General features: G+C 38.6%; 1 protein-coding gene across 1 annotated transcript in view; it reads right to left on the reverse strand.

Moving 5' to 3' along the window:
- The window catches only part of gabbr2 (gamma-aminobutyric acid (GABA) B receptor, 2), a 242,767-nt gene extending 232,565 nt beyond the window's left edge, over positions 1 to 10,202 (reverse strand). Inside the window, exon 1 of the mRNA XM_065292509.2 lies at positions 9,331 to 10,202. Coding sequence (XP_065148581.1) covers positions 9,331 to 9,642 — 312 coding nt within the window. The 5' untranslated portion in view covers positions 9,643 to 10,202. The remainder of the gene's footprint in view (positions 1 to 9,330) is intronic.
- Between the last annotated feature and the right edge of the window lie 16,961 nt (positions 10,203 to 27,163).

Raw genomic sequence — 27,163 nt, forward strand, 5'->3', positions numbered from 1 at the left:
GCTGTGAGCAAATACTCTATGGTCTATACTTTTACACTATGGTCAAGTAAAATGTAACTCCTAAAATCCCTTAATGGGCTTGTTTGCAACAGGAAAATGTCTATTAAAGGAGGTTAAGGGAAAATGCCTGTGATTTGAACTGTTTGTATATGGGCAAATACATAAAGAAGTGTGTGTTAGTGTTATTCAGTGAATGTGTGCTGGTGGTACTTAGCCGCATCTGCCTGTGGACCACCACATAGCACAGCTGTGACCACAGCATCTTTGCGACCCTAGAGAGACACATCCCAAGGGCTTGCTTACACCCATTAACACAACACACACAGACACACAAACATTTTGTTTGTGCATCAGCGGCTCCTCCTTTGCTGTCCAGGAATTACACAGGATTTAATGTAATTAGAGGACTGACAAGGGCAAACTTTACGCCTATTACTCGGCGCTCGCCCCCGGAGAAAGACAGAAATCACATGGCATTCGGCCATCTGTAAAGACAACACCTAAATCCTCTTATTGCGTTTAACTTTTACTTTGTTTTCAGTAAGACAAGCATACATTGCGTGATAAGTTAAAATACAATCTGTTTGTCTATTCATTTGCATGCACTTTCATAATACACACATCTACGGTAAATACACTTTATTAAGTTAAAGAAATACATGTTATATTTTAAACATGCCCCAGGTACTTATAAAAGCACAAACAACTCAAGTCAACACTTTTTTAGCTCTTCTGTCTCTGTGCCCTATGCGATCGTAAAGAGAAAAGGATCTCTACTAGGAAAACTTCGAAATGAAGTGATGTACACAGACTGCAGTCTATAAATAACAAAAAGCAGAGCACAAATTAGGGACACGTTTCATAAGATGAATCTTATCCGTACAGACTTACTCTTAGACAAACTGTGTGGTACGGTTGAGCTTTGGCGTTTGAACCTGGGTCCAGACTTAAACTGTGTCCATTTATCCCTTAGCATTTTGGAGGGCAGTGAGAGAAATCAGCTTGGAAACGTCCCCACCCAAATTTCCCCCCTTCTGGCATCCAATCAGTCATTGTTCCCATCACCCTTGGTAGCAGGAACAATCACCGGGCAAGTGTTTGTTTTACATGTACGGTAGAGCCAGATCCAGCACATTTTGAAACACAAGATGTTTGCTGGATAATCAAAAAGATGGATGCCACCGCTAAAAAAAACAGCTGCTGAATGTGTCGAATAAGCATGACCGTGTGGTTCATCTTCTTGGGTTTGAAACTAAGTGCATAACAGAGTTTTTGAGATGGGAGAATTCAATCAATCCAACAAAAATACATTTCCTCATTATTTCATTAAATTAACATTAACCACCTACAGTTAATAAACATTAAAGCATGGTTAATAACCCATGTCAAGTTCATACACTCAGAAAAAACACAAAAGTTGTCACTGGGGCTGTACCCTTTACAATGGTCCTAATAACCATTACCATTTAGGTTTAGATACCCTTGATGTCCCAATATGTATGTAGTAATATCAAAGATACTTGATAGAACAAGATTGAGCACTTTTATAACTATGAATAAGGGACAATGCAACGTTCAATATGGCTGCTATGTCCCGCCTTTCAGTCAAAAACACTAATCATCAATCGCAAAATATGATTTTTGTGGAGGAGGGGCTTTAAAGGCATAGTTAACCCAAGAATGAAAATTCTGTCTCACTATCATGTTGTTACAAACCTGTATACATTTCTTTGTTCTGATAAACACAAAAGAAAATATTTTGAGTAATGTTTGTGACCAAACCGATCAGAGGCCCCATTGACTTCCATAGTAAGAGAAAAGAATGCTATGGAAGTCAGTGAGGCCTTTAGGAAAACACCACCGTTTTTCAATATTGTACTATGTTCTTACCTCAACTTAGATGAATTGATACATTCCTATCTTTTTTCAATGCGTGCACTTAATCTTTGTACAGCGCATCGTGAATGTGTTAGCATTTAGCCTAGCCCCATTTATTCCTTAGGATCCAAACAGGGATGAATTTAGAAACCACCAAACACTTCCATGTTTTCGAGTAAGTATGGTGGCACAAAATAAAGCGGATAAAAATTAGAACTATATTTTATGGCGGAAGTGTACTTAGTTTTAGGGCTGAAACGATTCATCGAGTTACTCGATTTACTCGATTCAAAAAATTCCTCGAGGCAAAAATTCTGCCTCGAAGCCTCGTTAAATTCCTATGACGTGCACTACACGCGCCGAGATCTGATTCACACGGACCGTTGTTCAATGTTCAGGAAGCACATCATAGCGCGTGGTACATTTTGAATTTAGTTGGCGCGATGGCAGAGCGAATATGTCCATAAACGGCAGAGAGAGAATGTCTAAAGTTTGGGATCATTACATTATCTTTACATTCAGCATCTGAACCGAAAACATCCACTGCTGTTTCACCAAGCGTCGATGAAACAAGGTAACGTAGCTTCCGTTGATTTTAATCCCATACTGTATTTGTAGCGATGTCGTTATGCGGTTTGACTAGATATGATGTTTAGCTTTGATGTTTTTAAGTAGTAAACGTATTCACGTTCAATTGCAGGACAGTATAGATTAAAAAAGAACCCCTTCACACACACGCATGCACTACAGGTGTGTGTACCAAAAAACGGCACCACAGTGCAATCATATATGGGCAACTTGTAATCTGACATATTTTGTTCCATTATAATAATCTCTGTTTTATTGGAGTTTAGCATAAGTTATTCTCTCTCACGCGAGTCAGACCGATCGCGCAATGCATCATATGCTTAAACTTTTATGTAGCCACGCAACAATAATTTCAGCATGCATTCACTGTATACAGCGGGACGTGATGTTGTGATTTTTCGAACGGATTCTTAACCTAAAATGCACCGCAATGCAAGTGATGCAAACCAAATGCAGCGTTCTATTGAAAAGTAATGTAGCCTATGTATTTCTGCAGTACCAAAATGCAATGAAGCAACTGAACGTCTGACTGGGGTGTCACTCTTCCTCACGCACAGAACGCGTGCACACACACAAACACAAGTGCACGTGCGCGCATACACACAGGTTGTTACCATAGCAAATAGGCTCATCCCAGAAATGATATATTATATGTTAAAAGCCTAATGGTAAATGCTGCAGGTGTAGAAATGTACATAAACCAGATATTTACTTTGATGTCAGGGCTAGATTACAGCATGAAACCAGTTGTGCATATTAATAAATTAAAGTGTTTAATTGTTGGCACTGGCACTTATAAACACTAAATGGGTAAAAAATTGAAATAAATAGGCTTTTTTTCTTGGAGCCAAATACCTCTGTTTTTTAGAAATAAAAGCCAAATGCTTGAACATTTTACAGCCAAGTCATTTTCGTTATGCATTATTTGTTTTGGTTGTTTAAAAAAACACAAAAAAAAATTATCCGATTACTCCATTAATCGATCGATTCAGTGCTAGATTAATAGATTACAAAAAGAATCGATAGCTGCAGCCCTACTTAGTTTGCAGCACTTCGACCTCGACGCGCAGTAAAGCCGAAAGTATACTAGGGACATCCGCGTATGCGCACTGTCCGCATGACGTCATTTTCGTCATCAAGAGGGTCCGCGGCCAACCGCGCGGACCATCCGCGTGCAGCCCACTGATCTATATAAATGACTGGATTGCGCATGACGTCACACTTGTGAAGCCACCGCGTAGCTGAATGTCAAAAAAAAAAACTTTATTTATACCCGTGTCATTAACAAATGCAACAGACACACTCACCTTAACGTTTTTTTATAAATCCATTATCCTGCCCGATTAAAACATAAACATTGCAAATAACACCAGAATTAACAAATAATTAACGTACACATATCCTAAAAATTAACCTTGTGTAACTGATACGCTGTGAAGGTGGTAAATTTTGATCATGATTTTGAATGGAAGTCAAGGACGCTCTCTGCCGGTTGGGTATACCAAGATGGCGGCTCGAACTCTGCGCTGGCTTCACCTCACGCAGTTACGTCAAGCGTTCTATGCGCAATCCAGTCATTTATATAGATCAGTGGTGCAGCCCAAAATTTTTGACCGCGCAGACAGTGCGCGTACAGTTCGCGTACAACAGCGCATGCCCGTGAAAATATTTAGACAGTGCACTCCACTATAAACAATTATACAAAGGAAATAGACAGCATTTGCACACACACTATCGTTTTTCTTCTTTAACTTTTACTTCTTCCAAGAACAGAAAGCCCTGGAGCATGTTTGTTTGATTCCTGTTCTTTGTTGTCTTGTTGTTTGTTCTAAACTGTGTTTGCAATGGTGGATCAGTTACTTTTCTTCACCTATCCTAATGTTTTAATGTACTGTAAATGTCGCCAAATCAGTGCTGCCCTGACAGCCTGTTAGACTAATAATTTGAATAAGAAATCATTTGTATTGCGTATAGTGTCGAACGCGACCATCCGCGTGTAGCCGCGGGGAGTATACTCGACGCATGTGCGCGAGCCGGACGCGGAAGCGGAAGCGGAAAAAAGGTATACCACGGCCTTAACATCATCACTCCTGACTATTCCTCCTCGCGCTCAAAATTCTGTCAATATTACTGCGCCCGAGGTCAAAATGCTGCAAATTAAGTGCTCTTCCGCCATTGAAAACATGGAAGTGTTTGGTGGCTTCTAAATTCATCCCTGTTTGGATCCTAAGGAATGAATGGGGCTAGGCTAAATGCTAACAAATTCACGATGCACTGTACAAAGATTAAGTGCACGTGTTGAAAAAAGATAGGTATGTATTAATTTGAGGTAAGAACATAGTAAAATATTAAAAAACTGTGCTGTTTTCCTTTTAACGGTTTGGTTAAAAGTTGGTTACAAAATATGCTTAAAGTGTAATGAGTAATAAATAATAGTGAAATTTGCTACAGTCAAACAGTGATATAGGCTTGGAAACCCAAATCCAAGGCTTGCTAGTTCATACAGAATGTGGAAAAAGAGTCATGATTTACACTGCACTGTATCTCTCCATTTGAACAAACAGGTAATATGTTTAAAGAAACCAGAAGCAGAAACCGACAAAGCCTCTCTGCCCTAGTGAATACAGGAGTGTGGGCTCTGAATGAGCCTGGCGGCCGATCCTGACAGCAAATAACATGTTGTTGTGTTTAAAAACCTGTTCGGCATCATACTGCACGGTGCCCTGGGTCCTCGGGGACGTGAACGTCTAGGTCAGGGAGCAGCAACCAAGTATAAGACTAGAATAACTGCTGGCTGTATTAGTATGACTCACTAAAAGGTCAGCAATTAGAGACCTATTTCACAATCCAACAACAAGCATTTAACTACCGGTTAAACAGCAAAAAGTGATGCTTTAAAAGTGAAGTAATAGTTGCAGCACAAATGCATTAGATGGCACAGGGACTTCGCCTAGCATGGTATAACTGTGCAGAAAACATTAGGTAAAAAAGAAATACTATGTTAAAATCCTTACACACATGTTTTACAATGCAACTACTTTTCATTACAATGACTTTCAAAGCATAATGTGGGTTTCAGACCTTTATACACAGGCCTTTACGCTATCATCATGTTTATTTTACTTCACCATTACACTTTACTTGAACGTGACCTAATATGGCAATACTTTGGAGAAAAATCATAACTCATTGCGACAACACGACAAGATGCTTTACATAAGCTTGGGGCTCTTAGTCTTTTGAGAATAATAGAAATGTATGGCAAGGGCTGAGGGCTCTGCAAGGGTCCCTGCACTCGACGCGCAAATCTGACAAGATGCATTTTCTCCTCTGTGAGGCATAAGCTCCAGTGATATCTCTACGCATGACACCAGGGTTGTGGCATGAGCGGGGCTCAAGGAGGTCAACAGTACCACTTCGTCCAACTTGTCAAGCCAAAAAAGTCTTCCTGGGTGCACCTCAACTGGTAGAGCATTGCGTTAGCAGCACGAAAAGTCATGGTTTGGATACCCAGGGAGCAAACATAGCGATAAAATCAAATGCATAGCACTGTAAGACGTTTCAGATAAAAGCATCGCCAAATGCGTAAACTGGGGATAAAATCTACTCCACACACTGTAAAAAAAACTTTGCAGCCGTAAAATTTTTTGTTAAATCAACTCAGATTTACAACTCATGTCAACAGAGATGAGTTGTCACAACTTATGAAATATAATTGAGAAAAGTCAACTTAATTTTATAAGTTATAACAACTCACCTGTAGTTATAAGAACTCATCTTTAGTCAAGATAAATAATAGTAAGTTGAAATTACTTGTAAATTAATTATATAGTTAATATAACAAAACATTTTAAGGCAGCAAAGTATTTTTTACAGTGCACTAAGTAAGGGATAATGTAGAGGCAGCCGGTAGTTATCGGGAAATAAGCCCCGACAGTGTGATCAGGACCCGACGCGAAGCGGAGGGTCTTGTATCACACTGAAGGGGCTTATTTCCCGATAACTACCGGCTGACTCTACATTATCCCGCTTATTACACGGCTACTTGTCACATAAGAAAAAAAACTGGACATGAATATGAATTTGAAACATTTTATTGGCATATTTGTTTTAAATTAACATTTTTATCCTTCCACGAAACTTTGCACAGATGCATAAAATGATCGTAATACCTTATTAAGATCCTCTGCTTCATACTTGTCTGTCTCCATTTTTTTCTCTTTTAGCCAGTCTTTGAGAAGTTTTAATGCCCATTCTGTATTTTTGTGTGTGTTGGCTTCGTAGCTGTCATGCTCTATTTTGTCAAGTTCAGTCTCAGTAAGCTCTCTGTGTCTTGTCGTGGTTGTCCAGTGTTTGTCACAAGATGGCGCCAAACAAACAGTAATCTTTATTGGCGCGGAGCGATCTTACTCGTAAAAGTAGTACCGGCTATGCGTTATTATTTTGGAGCGGTTATTATTCGAAAAGAACGAACCTGCAAATGTCTCAACTGACCAATCAGAATCAAGCATTCCAGAGAGCCGTGTAATAATTGCAGTTATCATAGATTAAAAAGTGCATCCCTACAAAAACTGGCCTAAAAAAGTAAAGGACAGGCATCCCTGCGGTCTAAATGATCTAAGGCCAAATTGTGACCTTTAGCACAGCGAATGGTTTTGAGTTAATTGAAGTAAGTATGGGGATCCTTCAATAGTGCAAATGTTACGTGGGGTTCTCTCTTTAATTTCTCTCCGAATCTTTCAAGTGGATCTATGAAAGGCTAAGCGCTGTGGGCACGGCCGGCAGCACCCAGGCCCAAGCAAACGGATGGGTTCTGCCTGCCTGGGGATGTGTTGAGAGGGGATAAAAGGATAAAGAGCCACTGCTCGGGGACTGATTACTTACATCTGCCCTGTTAAATCCTTGCATGCATACACGCTGCTACTACTGTTTGCTTTGTTTACAATTTGTGATTGTTGTGGTGTTAGTGTGTGTCTAAATACTGCTGGGTTATTTTTAAACCAATGCTGGGTAAATATTGGACAGAACACATGTTGGGTTATTAAATAAACCTATGCTGGGTTGTTTCAATGCAATGCTGGGTTGGGTTAACACAACTCAAGTGGTTTAGAGTGTATGCATTAGAGATGAAAACCAAGGTTATAGGAAATAGGGAAATGACTTGCCTGGTTCACACCCATCATTGTACTAAACACTAGTGTAGCCATTACATGGTTCAGTGTATTGCATACAGTATGCCCTATTCTCATTGATTATTAGTACTTTATACATAAATGTAATGTAGATTTATTGATGTATAGATGGTGGTGAGTAAATGTTCATTCTGCTGCAGTTATGCCATTTATCCTCCTTGTGTCAGAGGAACATTACTTAAAACCTCTGAGAGCATGATGATAATGGACAAATCAAGGCAAAGTGGATGACAGGAAGAATACTGTATGTGCACTAAGAAACAATTGTGTTTAACAAAAGGCCTGTAAATCAATACAACAATCAATGAACAATTTAGTTGATAACGCATCACCTGACATTAAGGGTCACGCACCCTCCACTTCATACTGTAAATGATTCACATTAAAGCATGTGAATGGCAACTAGCGACAATCTGTTTAAAACCCAACATATTTAAATGCAGTGATAATTACACATTGATAATTTCACAAACATTCAGCTTCATGTCTTTTTTCATTTCCCTGTTGTCACACATATAATAGCATGGTGATAATAACCGATTGATTAGCTTCACATCTCCCCAGGTTATCACACTTCCAGAAATCGCAAAACCTGAGGCCAAAAAGGGACTTTTTTTACAAAGGAGTAATTCTCACATTTCCTGAGGCGTTATTGTCACAAAAAGAAGAGGGGGGAGACTATTTGCACAAGAAATTCAATATATACTTCCTTAAGAATTACATGTGGGTACATCAATTGTGCACATGACACTTACCAGATTTAATGAGCTATTCATTTTTCTGCTCGAAATATCAATATACTTTATGTTATGAGTGCTGCAGGACTATGGACTTGAACGTAAAAAGATATTGTACGTGGGATTAGCTTACATTTAGCAACATGACAACATCAAAGATAACAAATAACTCAAGGTTGAATCAATTTACGAATCAATACATCAATGACCAACAAATGCATTCTGCTTGGTATCTACTGTATTCCTGTGTGCCGTCCAAATTTTTAAGCAAGAAGGTTACTCTGTATTTATCCTTGAGGATGTTGGGTCATGTAGAAATAAAAAGAAGGAGGAGAAAAGTAATTACTGTCATCATTAGGTGCAAGGAAACCAACCTTATGATTTAAATGGCTTATAATTGGAACACTGAAAAAAATATTTTTCTTACTGTTTACCAATACAATTATAAACAAGATATGTTTACGTAAGTAAGCAAAATGATGCAAAACGATGCAAGATTGTATGCATTGCTCTCAGATCTTGTTTTAATTAGGATGTTTGGATAATAACTTTTTTTCATTTTTTCATGAGGCATTTACTATTCAGCACAGATACTTATATTGAAGATAATTTTCTAGTCGGTCATCGTATAGGGCTGCACTTACAGCACGAGCCTCTGGCACGTGCGCATCTCCTGTGCAACACCTGTGCCCCCCTTATTCTGCATTCAAGGGGGGCGGTGATCGCGTTACACGATCTAAAGACTTTAATGACAACAAAACTTATTCAGTTTAGCCTTCTCTGGACATATGATAGAAAATCAAATCCCACAAATACACCCACCAAAATCGTGTTTTCCGCACGAGCGCGAGTTTAAATAACCCTGCCCGCAGTCTGTCACCGCAACGCACACACATACCTGACCCTTAACGACAACTAATCCCAAATGCATTTACCTCAGTGTCGTATATTTTGGTGATGAGTGAGAATGAGTACTGTCTGGACTCTCGTATGTGTTGGATGGCCAGCTGGACGGCAGGCTCGATGCCTTGACTGATGCTGCTCATCAGCGCCGACTCGTTCATCGGCATCAGGACCATGATTGGCAACTTCTCACCGTCCCTCATGTACCAGTTGTTGTCCAGGCCGTGCCTCGTGTAATCGTTGCAAACCTTCGCCAATGCGGGTCGAAATCCCAAGACGAACAGGAGTAGGCATCCCGACAGCAAGATCATCTCACATCTGCAGTCCCTCCGGGACGGAGCCATGCTACCGTACAGGAAGAACAAGTATCTGCCTTCTCACTGTCCTGGCATGGCAATCTTTAGGTTTTCACCTAAACACAGGCATTAGATGGGTTGAGCTGCAGTGTTTGCGGTGTGGCGCGCGCTCGATCTCGAGGACGGTCCAGTGCAGTAATTCCTGCGCACCCAATTGAGATGCGTAAAACCAAAGGGTGCCCAGACGCAGATGGTCTTATAAACTATGCTGGTTCTTCTTTTGCGATCCAAACTGGTCCTTGTTACATTCAGTCCGATACCTCTTCTCAAAACACAACCAACTGCGCAAAAGACAATCCTACGTCTCTACGTTACGCAAAGGTGTGGAAGGCTCTTTTACGCAATTGCGAATGCAATTTCAACACCCAAATATAATCCAAGCAGTTGACACAAGAGTGGCATCCCTATCCGCAAACTGTTTGCGTAAAAATCGTATAGGTGAGGTCGAAACTGGTGTGTAAAAGCAATCCGAGGGAGGATATCCGTGCGACTACCCCAGCGACTGAGCTCGGTGATGCTGCTCGAGCGCTTCACTACTTTCGCGCGCTTGCCGCGCAGTGCATGTGTGTGCGCGCGCGCGCGTTTGTGTGTATGCGAGCGCGCGCGACACTGAGAGAGAGAGAGAGAGCATTTATAACGATGCACGACTGAAAGGCAAAGGAGCGTGTCACTGGTAACGTGTTGGATAACATACACAATACGTCTCCTGTGAGGTAACACGTAAATGGCCACCTGAGCCATACAACGTCCTACGTTTATAAATATCATGTATTCAGATCTGCATTCATATAGCAGGAGTAGTTTCGTGTGTCAAATAAAGATTCATTGGCATGCACGGAGACAACACCCCACATTTATGTCAAATTATATATTATAGTATTCTTTCAAACAAGTATGTTTGGTGATCGAGATCAATATTACAATGAATTGAACACTGCCACCTAGAGTAGTTTTAACACTAGCATCATGTGTGAATTAAGATCAGAGGATTTCAGGTTATTTTCAGACATTTGTTATTTATTTATTTATAATTGGGCTCATTTAATGTCGAATTCGTTTAACTGTTCTGTCATGAAAATAAAAACAGGCAAAATATTTGACAGCTAATTATTTCCTATGTGCCTAGACACGTGAGACTTTCATTGTTGCTGTCCAAGGTCCTGAAATCAATGCTGAACTTAAACTTTGTGGGACGGTTTCCCGGACAAGGCTTAGTCCCAGGCTACAAACATGGCTGTTAACGGCATACAGTAGTTAAAATGTAGCCTGTAGCAGTCCATTTTTGTATAATTATTTTACATGTAGTTTTCATAGGTGTAAATGGTAAAGTATAAACAGAAAAATATTACTAAAAAATCCCAGGTGTAGCCTAATGACCTCCTTCCTGAACTGTTCATTTAATATAAAGCATGACACGATGCAGCAAACTAAATTTTTCTGTATTGTCTGTACATATTAGCATTGCTAAACATGAATCCCTCTATATGTAAACACACACCACAAATTGCCCCAAACCATAAAATATGTGCTGTTTAGTTTAGTATATTTCATTATATGTTCTTTACACCTCATCATTTGACAACAGACCCCTAACCCAGAACCACTATTAAATATCCAAGGATGTTTTCCATATTATGTGCTGCAAATAAGATAAATAAATTAAAGGGCACATGGCATGAAAATTTCACTTTATGAGGTTTTTAAACATTAATATGAGTTCCCCCAACCTGTTTATGTTCCCCAATTGGTTAAAAGCGGTGATAGGTGTAAACTGAGCCCTGTGTATCCGTGTTTACTGGATAAAACTTTGAGAAACCAGCTACAGGTCGACGCTGAATTTGCAGAGAGAAAAACACTTTAGTACTACCAGTGGCTGGCCGTGACTTCTACTCCGAAAGTCCAAATATGTTTTTGGAGTGTTGTGTGTTGCTTGTGAGTCCAAAATATGTGTTATTTGTGTCATGTTGCACACGCCTGGAAAGGGTTCATGAAAAAATACACACGTGTGTTGTACACGCATCGAAAGGGTTTTTGATAAAATAGACGCTCACATTAACAAAATACTCGCAAGACACTCACTAAACAGTAAACTCTGATTACACATGAGATTAAGTATTGAAAGCTAGTTTGACTACAAAAAACTGTTATCCAATCATAGCAGTGGGCGTTTACTTTCAAGTCTTCAATGCGTCCTGCCAATCAAAACCGAGCATTTCTCAAGTCAGCCTTTAAATCAGGATACAAAATAGCCGATTACTTATTGCTTTTGATGTTTTTGGATGTAAAAATCACGCAAACGCCATAAGTAGACCTCAGACAATAGTATAAAACAATAAAATACGACAAATACGAGTCATGTGCCCTTTAAACGAAAAATACAGTATATAGAGTGCACCATCAGCATATTGGCATACTGTAATGCCATCTTTTATCTTACTGGTTCTTGTTTGGGCATTGTACATAGACCCATTGCACAAGCTTTATTAATGTTACTCGCTATTTTCTTTGTATTCCTTTCTGTTGTGAGATTTTCAGATGAAGAAATAGGTCAAGTTCTTGTCCCATCTGTTTGCTTTATGCAAGAAACCATCCTCCTTTTTTCTAGAGAGTATGATAAGAAAATCAGCTATAGTACAAATGTGGTAGATTAAAATACACAGAGAACACAAAAGTCTTAAGGACAAGCCCATCTGTTGTTGTAGAAAGTTGACATTTTTCACCAATGGGATTGCATTAGTCATTTTTCAGGACAAATAATTCGATGTGTTCATAATCACGACTTATGACTTGATCTTTCATACACCAATGGAATTGAGATTTTTTAAAGGTGGTCATCATTCATTACTTAATTCACTTCCCTAAATATTTAGATAACAAACACATTACATATATATTAGGCATTTGGCAAACTCACTTATCTAAAGTAACTTGCAGTGCATCAGTATTTGTATTAAACTGCACATGTCTTCGTTTTGGGCTCTTTGTTGCGTATAAGTTATAATACAATGATTATACATTTAAAGTTTACTTTTAGAGGGATCTCTTGACAGAAAAACAATATTATATACATAACTATATTATCAGTGGTGTATAAAGACCTTACATAATGAACTGTATTGTTTTATTATCTTAGAATACATACACAGCGGCCTCCTTACATGGAAGTCGACGTTGCACCTTTAAATAAAAATCCACAAACAATGATCTATTTATTTACTTTAATATAATTGCAGCACAATAGACACGCATATTTATCCTTTGTATTCCTCTGAAGGAAAACAACTTGTGGCATGCTTTAATGAATCCGGTTTCATTTATGCCCCGAAGAACCTGTGAAGGCCACACTTGCTGCAGGTGAACACATAGCTATCGGCCCGCTTGCCACACACATACACAGAGTACTGGCTGACATGTCTCTACTTAATAGAGATTAATGGGACAGCCCGAGGACATTCTTCAGTGCTGCACCGACAATGCATTCCTGCTGGATGCATCCTGAATTTTGAATGTCAGATATTCAAAACAGCACAAATGAAAAATGAAGCCTTATAAAGTAGCCATCACAAAATATCTTGAGGACTAGCCATTTATTAAGGAAATTGTATCAAAGTATTATCAAATTACATGTGAGTGATAATTATTTCTGATTCCCGTGAGACAAATATTCATTAAGGCGTGATTTACGGCACGTCACTTCTACAGAACAACACCGATTCTGAAAGAGCTATGATGAGCTATGATTTTCCTTAAAGTACAAGGGAATCATTTGTGCATCTGGACTTGATGAACACAAAGCTGACATATTGAATCAAATTTACAAGATGCCACTGTTTAGTTTTGCAGCTCTTTTTTTCTGAAGTGTAAATGAACACCGGATTTTAAAAATAGAAATGTAGCAGATAAAAGGATGGACTGTTCTGGTGCTCAATGCAGTTCAACCCAGGCTCAGATTTCATCTGCTGAATGCTCTATGAGCAGCTAAAGTCATTCTAAAAGCCTTATACCTTCTCTGTGATTCCTATTCCCACTGAAAAAAACAATAAAACCATTACAGAAAATTCTAATGGTTTTATTGGTTTTATTGAGAATTTTATTGGTTCTAATGGAATATGGCCCAAAACACACTACAGTTTATTGGTTTTTGTTGGTCTCTAATGGTATGTATTGGTTCTATTGGTTCTATGTATTGGTTCTAATAGAATATGTCCCAAAACACACTACAGTGTAGTGGTTTTAGTGGTAAAAGCTAATGGTTCCTATTGGTATTTTAATGGAAACCATTAGAATTTTCTGAAATGGTTATATTGTTTTTTTTCAGCAGGGATGTTAAAAGATAACTAGTCCATTTTCTTAAATAAAATCCAGATAATTTACTCACCACCATGTCATCCAAAATGTTGATGTCTTTCTTTGTTCAGTCGAGAAGAAATTATGTTTTTGAGGAAAACATTGCAGGATTTTTCTCATTTTAATGGACTTTAATAGAGCCCAACACTTAATACTTAACTCAACACTTCACAGTTTTTTTCAACTGAGTTTCAAAGGATTATAAATAGGGCTGTCAAAAGATTAATCGTGATTAATCACATCTAAAATAAAAGTTTGTGTTTACATAACATATGTGTGTGTAATGTGTATAATTATTATGTATATATAAATACACACACATTCATGTGTATATTTAAGAAATATTTGCATTAATATACTGTATAAACATTTATATAATTTATATTTATATATATAAATATAACCAATTTTTCTTAAATATATACATGACTGTGTGTGTTTTTATATATAAATATTAATTATACACACTACACACACATATGTTATGTAAACACAAACTTTTATTTTAGATGTGATTAATCACGATTAATCTTTTGACAGCCCTAATTATAAACGATCCCAAACGAGGCATAAGGGTATTATCTAGAGAAACGATTGTCATTTTTGACAAGAAAAATAAAAATATGCACTTTTAAACCACAACTTCTCGTCTAAGTCTGGTCCTGAAAAGCGCCAGCCCGACCTCACGTAAATGCGTAGTGTCGTAGAGAGGTTACGTGTTACATATATAAAACGCACATTTGCGCACCATTTTAAACAATAAAGTGACACAAAGACATTAATTAGTATTATTCCACATACAACAACGTCAAAACGGTCCTCTTTATCCACACTTGTAAACACTGGGGCGTAGTTTTGCGTTCGTCCTCTGTGACCTCTTGACGTGATGACGTATTGTGTGAGGTTGCGCTGAAGCATCACAGGACCAGAGATAGACCAGAAGTTGTGGTTTAAAAGTGCATATTTTTTGTTTTTCTTGTCAAAAATGACAATCGTTTCGCTAGATAAGACCCTTATGCCTTGTTTGGGATCGTTTAGAGTCATATGAAACTCTGTTGAAAAAACTGTTAAGTGTTGAGTTAAGTGTTGGGTTCTATTAAAGTCCATTAAAATGAGAAAAATCCTGCAATGTTTTCCTCAAAAAACATAATTTCTTCTCAACTGAACTAAGAAAGACATCAACATTTTGGATGACATGGTGGTGAGTAAATTATCTGGATTTTTTTTTAAAGAAAATAAACTAATCCTTTAAGACATCTTCCCCTCAAGTCTCACTTATAGCTTATCTTATAGCTTTTGGGCGGTCTTGAGCTCTGAGACTACAGCTTTCATACTTACAGAATATACAAGAGAGAATGTGCTTTCATGTTTTCAAAAGATTAAATGATTGTAAACACTTTTGGTTAAGCTTTTATCCAAAAGCAAAATACGAAAGATGTTGACTTTGAAGAATGAAAATTAAACTACCAGCGCAAGACGCTTTCCTTGGATAAACACCAGCTTTATTCTTAGGGTGTTGTATGTTGTAGTCTAATGAAAAAGGGGAAATGCAGAGCCGTGAGCTATGGTGCATTTCCATGGGAACAAGGTAAAATTGTTTTTATTTGTTTCTGGCCATGTGTATATGGTTGGAAATGTCACAGAACAGTTAACTGAAAAATTGCTTTTGGGTTTTAGCCAAATCTCTGTAATTGTGGGCTAGGTAACGGTATGCGATAAAAAAATTTAGGTGGAATACATGTTTTCACTGTCTTAAAAACGGGCTGATGTCTTCCTTGGTCCATGAAGTCCCTCCTTCAGAAATACGTATTGAGTTCTGATTGTGTAGTTTGTTTAGTGTGTTGTGAGTCGATAGCATCTTAGCTTGGCGTTAGCTTAGCTGGTGACTGACGTATTCCTGTGGGTGGAGTTTAGTCAAAAAACTGTTTTACTGACGTCATTAAAGCAGGAAGTAGAGGGTTGTAGTCCAAACCGACCGTTCGTTGTAGGCTTTGAAAGGCGAATTCTGTTAAAGGAAATATATCGCCTGACATTGAACTTTGAGCTTTATCATCTTACAGGTATTATTTATGCTATTATAGCAACATTACACACTAACTAGGGTTTAAAAAATGGGATCAGAAAGAATGTGACCTTTAAACAGTGAGTTTAAAGTGACTTAAACTGCAATTCGTCAACTGGCCACTAGAGTCTGGCTCTAAAAGGGAGTCAATTCCCATAGACCTCCATGTTAAAATGTCCAACTTTAATGCCCTTCATGACAACTGTGAGGGGGTGAATTATTTTGTAACTTATCCGTTTAAATCATATTAAGCCTTAAAGTTCTGCATAATTAAGGCCGTGTCCACTTGAGTGACAGGTGGACTACCAACCAGCCACCTCAGCTTCAATCACGTCCCGTCTCTTTAACCATTTTGGGTTAAACGCGTTCTATTGGCTTAAAAAATGCTCTTCACAAACCTATGGGTGACGTCACGGACACTACGCCCATATCTTTACAGTCTAAGGTATTGCGTATTAATCCGTGAATGACATGTGAGCCGAACCGTGGATCAATCACAGATCAACTGCGATCTGTCACACCACTAGCTGCTGCTGCACAAATAGGCTTTATGCCCAGCTGCACTACTTCCTGAACTTCAGCCAGTTCCTTGTTTCCTGTCTGCCATTATTGGACAAACTGATTAATCCAGGTGTGTCTGATTATTGTTGTTGTGACTACTGAGGTCAGGCACACCTGGACTAATCAGTTTGTTTGTGACTACTGAGGTCAGAAACACCTGGATTAATTAGTTTGTCCAATAATGGCAGACAGGAAACAAGGAGCTGGCTTAAGTTCAGGAAGTAGTGCAGCTGGGCATAAAGCCTATTAAACATACTGTAAAGAATCATGCAAATATTCCTTTATCTTGCTCTTTTTTCTCCTCCTCTGTCCTTTTCTTCTTTCTCTTTTCGGCACCAGAGGGATACATCCTTTTTTGTGACATGGCTTATCATTTATTACAGTGACGCACACTTGCGCGCCGGCGCGAATTGTCAATGTGTCTATATTGCGCATGACTCAAACACTAGCACTGCAGACACACAGCAGTCATCTGCAAATCAGAATTTTGAATTATTCATTCATATTCATTCATTTATATTACTTGTTTAAGTTATTTAACTGTAAAAAAAAGATTGGGGGCCCCCTGGTGGTAAGGGGGCCCCAAGCAGCTGCTTAGTTTGCTTATGCCTCGGGCCGGCCCTGACAGTGAAACTATATTAGATGTTACACAGCAAATTTAGTAATTCAGAAATTCAAATTTGGGGGCATTTTTGCTCCATGTGGTGCTTCATTTCTGACTATAATTGACAGTTATGTCAAAACAAGACTCCCGGCTTTACTCTAATAAAACTTACGATGACCTCTCTTTGCACTTTCATTTTTTACTACTTTTCGAATATTCTCTGTCTACTGTTATCTAGTTTATATAAAGGTAAAAAACTCAATTGCTGGAAAGACAAGAAAGCAGACTATACATCAAATAGGTTGGAAATAAGATTAAAAAGAATTTCAGCCGGATAGGCTTCAGCCCACTATCCGTTTATTTATACAGTTTCAGGTAACAATTTCCTGGCACGTTACACTTCAGCAAAGATTATTAGTTTACTCTATAAATAATTTTTTTTGTTATGTTACTAAAAAAATTCTTACAGCATAAAACACCGCTACAGCCGACCAATGCAATTTATAATGCCGGTCATTTGTTTATCATACAGTATTTCAAAACTAGTAAGTCTGGAGTACAGTCCCTATACTGTATCATCCTTTGTGTTACTTTATCAACAAGCATACAATAAAACCCTTAACTTTCAAACTCTACCTTTTGCTCATGAAAGTGGGATTGACTGCCTCCTGAGGCCTGCTTCCCCACTGACTGTACGGCAATAGACCCCAACAAACAACATGATCAATATGGTTAAGTGTCTGTGCAGAGTGCCAGCAGAATCCAACTACCTGTCACATCCATCACCTGCAAGTTTCGACATCACTACAAGGCTTCCACTACTTCACTGACCCCAGACAGATGCCTGGTTGTCCTTAATGTGAGCACAATCCTGCCCAAACTTAAGACTTCAAGTTGAGGTTGATGGATTCGCAGACAACTCATTTTCCCAGCAGCTCATGCGCAGAGCGAGACAGTGGTGGTTTTAAATGTGTCTGGGTGCTGTTTCAGCATACTGGGCTTTCGACTTGTGTGTGTGTGTGTGTTTGAGCAAACAGATGCTCTGTTCATTTGTGAATGTGCTGAGGGCTTGCCCTGTTTCACAAAGCTTAAAATAGATGGCAACAACACCTTATTTTGTCTTTGCTAAGCCTACAATTTATGTTCTCCACTGTTTACAGAAATTGTCTCACTTGTTCTTTTTTGACAAAGGGCATACAACATTTTTAATAAGAAATGCAGGGCAAGTTGGCATCAACGACGAGACATAGAAGACAATGAAATCATTAACATAAACTCATCTAGTACGACAGAGAGGAAGATATATGATATATTTATGAATATTGAATTACATTACAATCTTTCACGCACGCTTCAGAAGTCAGCACATGTAACGACCATAGACTGTAAAAAAAGATGGACGACGCGACGTCGCCTCCCACCATTGTAATGAATTGAAGCCAAAAATGTCCGACCACTGTTGCCGCCATGTTACGTAAAAACGTCAGTTTGGAGCCAAGGCATGCACTGAAGGAATCGTCCGTGGAGCCAGAGGCGGAACCGCGGTATCAAACTTCCGCCCAAACGCCCGCGCGACCAATTCAACCACGCCAATCATAACGTCACGCCCCGTTTCTATTGCATCAAATAACATGCTAAAATGAAACTTACCACAATAATGAAGACTTGAACATATACCAGCGTGATAAAAACTACTTGAAAGGACCAAAATCTATCGGAAACTTTTATTGGAAGTGTAAATAATTTTTTTATTTAGAACAGAGTCCCATTCGTTTAAATGGAGAGGGCGGGGTTTATGACTTGTACTGCAGCCAGCCACCAGGGGGCAATCAAAGAGCCAGAGGCTTCACTTTTCAAGGCTTATGAGGCACACCCGGTAACGACATCAGACTTTTTTAAAGGCAGGGTTACATATAACCATTAAAAAGATTGTGAGAATTAAAAAAATAAAACACTTTGTGCATTTGTGGTTTCAAAACATTTCAGTCTGCACAATGTCATGTCTGAGCTGGTTTGTCGGGACTCAGATCAAGCCATGATGATGTGACTGGCCTGAAGGGTCCTGAAATGCTCAATGGATGTCACAGGCCTCTAAAGCTTCACACGGCATGTCAGAACGAACCCTGTGGTTTTCAGTCAGTCAGGGTGACAGTCGGTTCTGGACAATTAACCCCGCAACCAACCGGTCCATACACACAGCTCTCTGTCAGTCGTGCAGGCTTCAGGTCACCCCCTTAAGTGCTCCAACCATCTCCATCTTCACATCTGCCATTCTGTTCAGTGCTAACTCAGAAGAAAAATATCTACAATGGTTTGTAACAAAAGGAGCTAAAATCCCCAGAGAGCTGTGACCACACCAGCACAGCAGCAGAGACGGCAAATTATAATAGCGTGGCTTACAATTCTATCATCATGAGCGTAGGGCTCTAAACGTATCTGATAGGACTATTCGTCACTTTTACTGTTGTTTAAAGTCAACATAAAACCCAAACTGGTCCTACTTTCGTAATACATTGCTGTCTTATGTACAATTCACCGTACATGTTATTCCACTGAAATAACCGTAGATCATCATAATCTTCTATCAAAATTCAACACCACTGACTTATTTTCTGCCTAGGCCCCGTACACACATGTCACGTTAAAAAGATAATGTTTACCTAGAAACAACATAAATAACGGTTATGAAAGTTGGTTTAAAGGGGTCATATTATGAGATTTTTTAAAGATGTAAAATAAATCTTTGGTGTTCCCAGAGTGCTTCAGTGAAGTTTTAGCTGAAAATACACCATAGATCATTTAAAATTGCAAATTTGCAGGCCTGAGTAAAAAGGTGCCGTTTTTGGGTGTGCCATTTAAAATGCAAATGAGCGGATGAAATGCAAACACTGATCACCATGATGGTGGTTTGTTGTAATTGAAACTCAATTGTGCTTTCAAGTATTTTTTCTCTTTCTCTCTGCACTAAAAGGCAGTGCTGTGGTTGGATAGTGCAGATTAAGGGGGCGGTATTATTGTAATTCGCCTTGCTACCTACCTCACAAAACAGGCGAAATCTGAACAACCTAATTTTTCACATGCTTGCAGAAAATGGCTTACCCAAAGTTACTGGGTTGATCTTTTACACATTTTCTAGGTTGGTAGAAGCACTGAGGACCCAATTATAGCACTTAAACATGGGAAAGTCAGATTTTCATGCTATGACCCCTTTAAACAAACCAAGGTTCAAACAAGATCACTACCTAGCAAGCAATTTTGCGTTTTAAAGATGTCTAAAAACCATCCAAACACAGCCCAAACAGACTGATCTCATGGAAAGTGGTGTTATAGTCATGAAAAATTTGAATAACTTATTCATGTCCATGGCACGAAATTCAGCTTTCTATAAATAGTTTTTCATGTCAGTTGCACAACTTTCTTTTTTGTGGCATTTTATGTATTGTTTTCTAATTGTTTTATCCTATTTTCTTACCATTGTCGCTTGGGGTTGGGGTAAAAATCACTTTGTTACATTTTTAGACATCCTAACCCAAACCCCAACTCCAGTTTTAAAGGCGGAAGAAAGACATGTAGAAACCAATACATAAAAGTACTAACCCAAATCCCAAGCAACAAAGATATAAAAATAAAGAAAAAGAGAAAAAAGAGAAAACAATACATAAAATGACACAAAAAAAGAAAGTTGTGCCATTGACACAAAAAACTATTTATAGAAATTTGTGCTGAGTGACACAAAACATTTGTGCTCAAGACACGACAAAAAGCTGAATTTCATGGCATGAGATCATGTTGGCCCAGACGTTTAGGCTAAAATTTTATAGCCCAATAATAAAATTAAATAAAATTAAATAAAATTAAATTAACCAAATGCCCTGTAATTACTGTTGAGTTTGCTTACATGATGGAACATCATACATCTTGCGAGTTATTTGGCAAAAACGAGATGTACCAAGTCTAAGTTTATTTTGGCAAGTGGGTTACTCATAGCCACACTATATCCAGTCTTAATCTAGACTGAAAAATGATGACTATTGCTTGCTGGGTTTTACAAATGACAATCAATTGTTTTACATTTTTACTATAGTAAAAACTTAATTTTCATAAGGGAAGTAAGCTTAGCAATTACGTTACACTCTCAGAAAATAAAGGTACACTGAAAAAAATGATTCATTCAATTTACTCAATTTTTTAAGGTAAGTAAGTCATAATCAATTTATTTAAGCTACATTTAAACAAAAGTTTGTTGTTTTGTTTTGTATTTCTTTTTTTTTTAAATGTAGCTTAAATAAATTGATTGTGACCACTTACCTTAAAAAAAATGAGTAAATTTAATGAATAATTTTTTTTCAATGTACAAGAAGGTACAAACTGGTACCTTAGAGGTACATATTTATTTCATTGGAAGACAAGTTCAAATAAATAAAAAAATCATTTGGCGATGCTAGTGGCACACAAACAACCCCGATTAGCTTGAAATAACATCTGAGATCTTTGTGATATAACCAAGTCCCATGTTTGTTTATATCACAGGCAGATTTCACTTCTGCCATCTTCTGCAAACACGGCGCTATTGAAACAAGATGCGTGAGGAATCAACAAAGGACATAATGCTTGATGGAGACGCAGTGCAGAAAGCAGGTAAATAACTCTGAGGTAAATTGCTGCTTGTTCAAAACAGCACAATCGAGATCAGAAGCCGGCCTATAGGAAGCATTAGACTGACGGCCTTCAGACATCATTGTGTGGATAAGAACGAATATTATGTGCCGTCGTCTGATCCTTTTGAGAGCACAGTCTACAATACCAAACTGTGGGTTCACATTAATGCCCCAGTTCCACTACATTGGGTGTATCTCAGTCAGCCAGCAGCACTGGGTGGGTGGTTTTGGCCGCTATATGTTCCGATATTTAGATCTATGCATTTAAGTATTCAGCTCTGTCCTGGAGCTTGTTTCCATGATTTGCTGCTCCAGGCCCAGTCGTGCACGTGCACTCTCCACTTCCTTACAGTGAAGCTTTGCTCCAGGACATCGGAATACCATTAATTATGGAATAAGCGAATCCATAGAGAATAAATGTTTGCTCCAGGAAGTCTAAAAGGGTAACTATGATTTAAGGGGTTGGACTGGAATTTCACAGATAAACAAGGCTAATGACGATTTGAAACACTTAGCTCTGTTAGACGGTATGGATTAGCAATGGAGTCCTGATGCGTTTGCAGTCTTCTCATCTATCTGAGCAAGGCAAGGCAGACCCAGCCAGACAGTGCATTAAGATCTCGTTTTCTTTTTTGCATTAATAGAAACACCAAAACTAATGGCATGCAAACCTCGAGACATTCCAAGTCCTCCACAATAAAAATGCATATAAAATCTCACTTAAAGGGATAGTTCACCCAAAAATGAACATTCTGTCATTGTTTACTCACTCTCATGTTGTTCTAAACCAGTATGAGTTTTTATTTTATTTTGATGAACACAAAAAAAGATATTTTGAGAAATGATGCTATGCACGCAGCTGCTCCATTGACTTCCATAGTAGGAAAATAAATATTTAAGAAGATTAGGGCTGGGCATGGATTAATCTAGCACCTATGTAGCACCTGTGAACCCTATAGTCCTATATAGAACCCTATTTGGTGCTACAGTGGTGCTATATCACCCCCTTATGGTTCTTCTTAGGTGCTTTATAGGTGCTATATAGCACTAAAGAATGGTTCCCCTATGATTATGAGCTTTTTGTGCTATAGCACCAAATATTTTTGAGTGTATGGTTTCATAATGTACCCCAAAAGGTATACCATTATAGTGTGTTGTAGAACCATAAATGTACAAAAGAAACCTTTGAGGGTACCCGTCGATCTTTGTACCTTTTTTGTAACTTTATTTCTGACAGTGTAGGGCTCAACATGGCAAAGCTCAAAAAAGCACATCTATCATTAGTCAAAATTACTCTGAGAGAGAAAAACATTAAATATTTCAAGCTTATTTAGCAATCATTATGTCACATGTCCATGAAAACACGGATCAGGGGTAAGTTCAAATATGGTTGCACATCTGTAACATTGAATCTCATTGGTTCTTTGTGTCTCGTTCACTAGCTGTCATTTGCATGGTATTATATAATATTGAATTATTTCGGTAGGGCAGATGATCCATATACTGACATGCATCTGATTTCTTCCTGAACTGTTTACGTTCACTTAAGACGTCTGTTATATGGGAATACTTGCCAAGACTGTGCTATTTTAAGATAATCTTGTGAAGCGCAGAGAGATTCTGTGTTCAAGCACTTTTTTGAGTGTGTGTCCATTTGAGTGTGTGCGCACAGAAAACAGCTCACTTTAGCATCTTCTTGCATTCGTATAGTTTAAAATCGCTTGGATGTTAACATTTGCAAGGCTTAGAAACACATGCAAAAGATAAAGCTCCTATATAAATAGTTATTTATTTCTGAAGCGATTATTTCATATGTGTCTCTTCTGATCGGGTGGGCCGTCTACCTTGGCCCTTATGTAGCCTCGCCACTTGTTCAGACTACAAGTAATAAAAATGAAGGGGTCAAATCATGCTTCATGTTTTAATTATATGAGTTGTCTCCCCCTCCTCACGCCCCAATTTAACCCTTAGGTGAGACACAAGGAGAATTTTCCTATTTGGGTGAACTATTCTCTTTACTTGGTCTTGTGAAGACGATTTTATAATTAAACTGCTGATTTACTTTCATTACTCATTGTACTTTGAAGGTCAGTTTGTGTAAGGCACTTTAAGGCATTTCTATTCTGTCAGAAACAAGACTAAATCATGCAGGAAAGGAAAATTGGTCATTCATTCATATTTAATGATCTAGTCAGAGACAAACAACACACAGAGATTGTGAGAGAGTAATTAGCTGTCTTTTACCTGAGCCAAATAACCTAATAACACACAGACCCATCCATGCAAATGTACTCATTTACATTCGTTCTCCAACATACACCCACATACACACAGACGCACAAACGTAAACCTGTTCCTTTTTCTCTCATCGTCCCATTAAGAGTCCAATAGACGTATCATGTGACCAGGGCAATCAATAACGATGCAGACCTCTCTTATTAGCAAAATGTGTCCAACTGCCAACCAACCTGCCAAAATCCTTCTCACCTCATCCCAGACACAGTAACACAGACATTGCTCTCTGATGCACAAGCCTAAAATCTTACAGTGATGTGGAAAAACTTGACAGATGGGGTCTGGTATTCGCAGTCCTTAGATCTGTGGTCTAAGTATGTGGTGGTTGGCACTCGCTGAGTTATTCAAAAGAATGAATTATGCAGTGCATTTCAAAGCAAGGATATTGAATGCATGTAAAATACTTTAATAAAGCACGTTTTGGTCCTAGGGAAGCTTACCTTGTTGTATAACAATTCATAAATGTAATTACAATAGATGCATTTTTAAATTGCGCATATGACAGAACAAATAAAAAGGCTGCCTTGAATGCTATTACGCCCTCATATAAAAATCCAATATCACTACTTAGGGTCTAAATTAGGATGGTTGCATGAAATAAATTTTACATTCGTTATAAACATAAGGCTACCTTATATTATACCTGTGTGGCTTTATGTATTGTTTAAATTCTAACGTTCAAATTTGTCATGCTTAATGTATTAGCAAATAATAAATGGAACAAAAGCAACCGCATGCCATGTTAATTTACTTACTTGTTTATTTATTATATTTAATAATTACACGGCTCGTTTGAATGCTTGACGTTGATTGGCCAGTCGCAACATTTGCAGGATTGTTATTCTTAGATAACAACCGCTTAGAACTAATAACACACGGTAAACCGGATGCTGCGAATCATTTTGACAGGTACAGTTTAATATTATACGAAATTTAAATATAAATATGTCTTTAAATAACATATGTATTTGCTATAAATATGTTCGCGTGGTTTACGGTAAAAACACATCGATCTGAAAAGCTCTGTCCCCCGATTGGCCAGCTAATCTATACGTTGTGATTGGCCTGAATACATCTGATGTCAGCCGGAAACGTGACGCTCTTTACCATGTTTGAAAGATTCGCGCACGATGCAATGTTAACAGGAGTTCACTTACAGGCTGTGAGTCCAAAGCGGGAGGAATTATGATAATGTCGGTCTTGTCTACATCACCAATCCCAGGAAGCAAACTATTGTTGCCTACAATCCGTGTGTTTGTTGTAGTCCAAGAAAAGAGATTTACATTGGAGACGATAACTCGCGTCATCGTTTACTTTAGGGTTTGAACTTTTTGCATGTCGTTAACATGTACTAATACACAACTACACACCAATCGAATCGGACAATAGTTGCTCTTTAAGGTCTTGTCTTTTCTTAAAAACGAAAATAGACAGGTTTTTCTCGCTGAAGGTCTGCATCTGTTACAAATAAGCAAATAAAATATTCAAAATTAATATTTAATGTTCCTTACCTTACTTATGAGGTAAATAGCCATGTAATAAGTTGGATAATGTAAAGGCAGCCGATTGTTATTGTGAAATAAGCCCCTTCAGTATTATATAAGATCCTATGTTTCCCATCGGGTCCTGAACACACTGTTGGGGCTTATTTCTGCAGTAACAATCTATCTATCATTATTTGTATTTATTATACATCTGTTTTTTTTTTTAATAGTTGAACATAACAACAACAAACACAAGAAAGTCCCGTCCCGCATCGTACAACAGGAAATAGTGAGTTAGCAAGTGTACATCGGATGTACAGCCAAAATCAGAGTGCATTGTGGTTAAAGAAATAGTGAACAAATGTATGGAATGCTGTTGTTCCTCGGGTATCCAAAATCACTACAAAATGCAAGACACCCATTACGGTGAACATAGTGGATAAAGAGTGGATATGGAAAGTAAGCAGTTTTGGATTGCAAAACAGATAGGAAGCAACTACCTACAGTAGCAACTACCCAGGACACCCGTGTAACTTCACAGCAACATCCTGGCAACAACCTAGCACCATACTGGTGAGTTAATAGAGTGTCAGTTGTACCACTGAAGGTGTGGTAACATACGAAAAACCTCATTGGCAGGGCGTCAGTATGAAACTGTAGCCCCCCTCAAGATTGATGTGGACATGCAGTGGGCACCGCAGGGAAACGGACCCTCACCACCTGCACCAAAACAGTGGGGAAACCAGCAACTCTGAGTAATTAGCACACCAGCATATATAAACTTCCTACCGCCCAACAGGCAGGCGTGAATGTTCCGGATCCCCGGTGCTGGGCCTCATCGATTGCCTCTTTGAAAAGGTCGGTATCTTGGCAAGACACCGGCACCCCCCGTACATTCTCTTCACAGCCCGTTTGCCCACCGCAGAGACAGTGGACCGATCTATTGTGACAGTGAACACCGGCTGTCCGGATAGAAGACAGCAGAAAATACCTAAACCTCTTACGTGAAAATGTCTCGGCATTATCTTCCCAGAATTTCAGGAATCCTTTGCATTGCAGAGAGAAAATATGTAATCTATAGTATCCGACAACAATGAGACTGTACTCTGTAGATGAGGGCTTTACAGCGATTGCCACCATGCCTGTCAGCAGTGGATCTCTTCAAATCTTTTTGGTGTCTGTCTCATGCTACAAGTGACACATGAATTCTTTGAAAAACAGCTTTCAAAGTACTCACGCTTCAGCTTCCCCCAGAAAATAAAAACTGTCAGAGGACACTCTTCTTTTTGACTGACACCTACAAATGTCTTTTATCTCCAATATCTTGCTTATTGAAAACTGTCTCTTTTACAAAACACATCTGAAAGACATAAAGTATGTCTGGGGATGCTGTTTTATACAGTAAATTATTTGGAAATGGACAGCTGGATGTACAATGAGAGCAAGACAGACAGGCAGTCAAAGCACTCATGTGTAGTAACACATCGTTTAGACGACA

Source organism: Paramisgurnus dabryanus, chromosome 19 (genome assembly GCF_030506205.2).
Source record: "Paramisgurnus dabryanus chromosome 19, PD_genome_1.1, whole genome shotgun sequence".
Taxonomy (NCBI): domain Eukaryota; kingdom Metazoa; phylum Chordata; class Actinopteri; order Cypriniformes; family Cobitidae; genus Paramisgurnus; species Paramisgurnus dabryanus.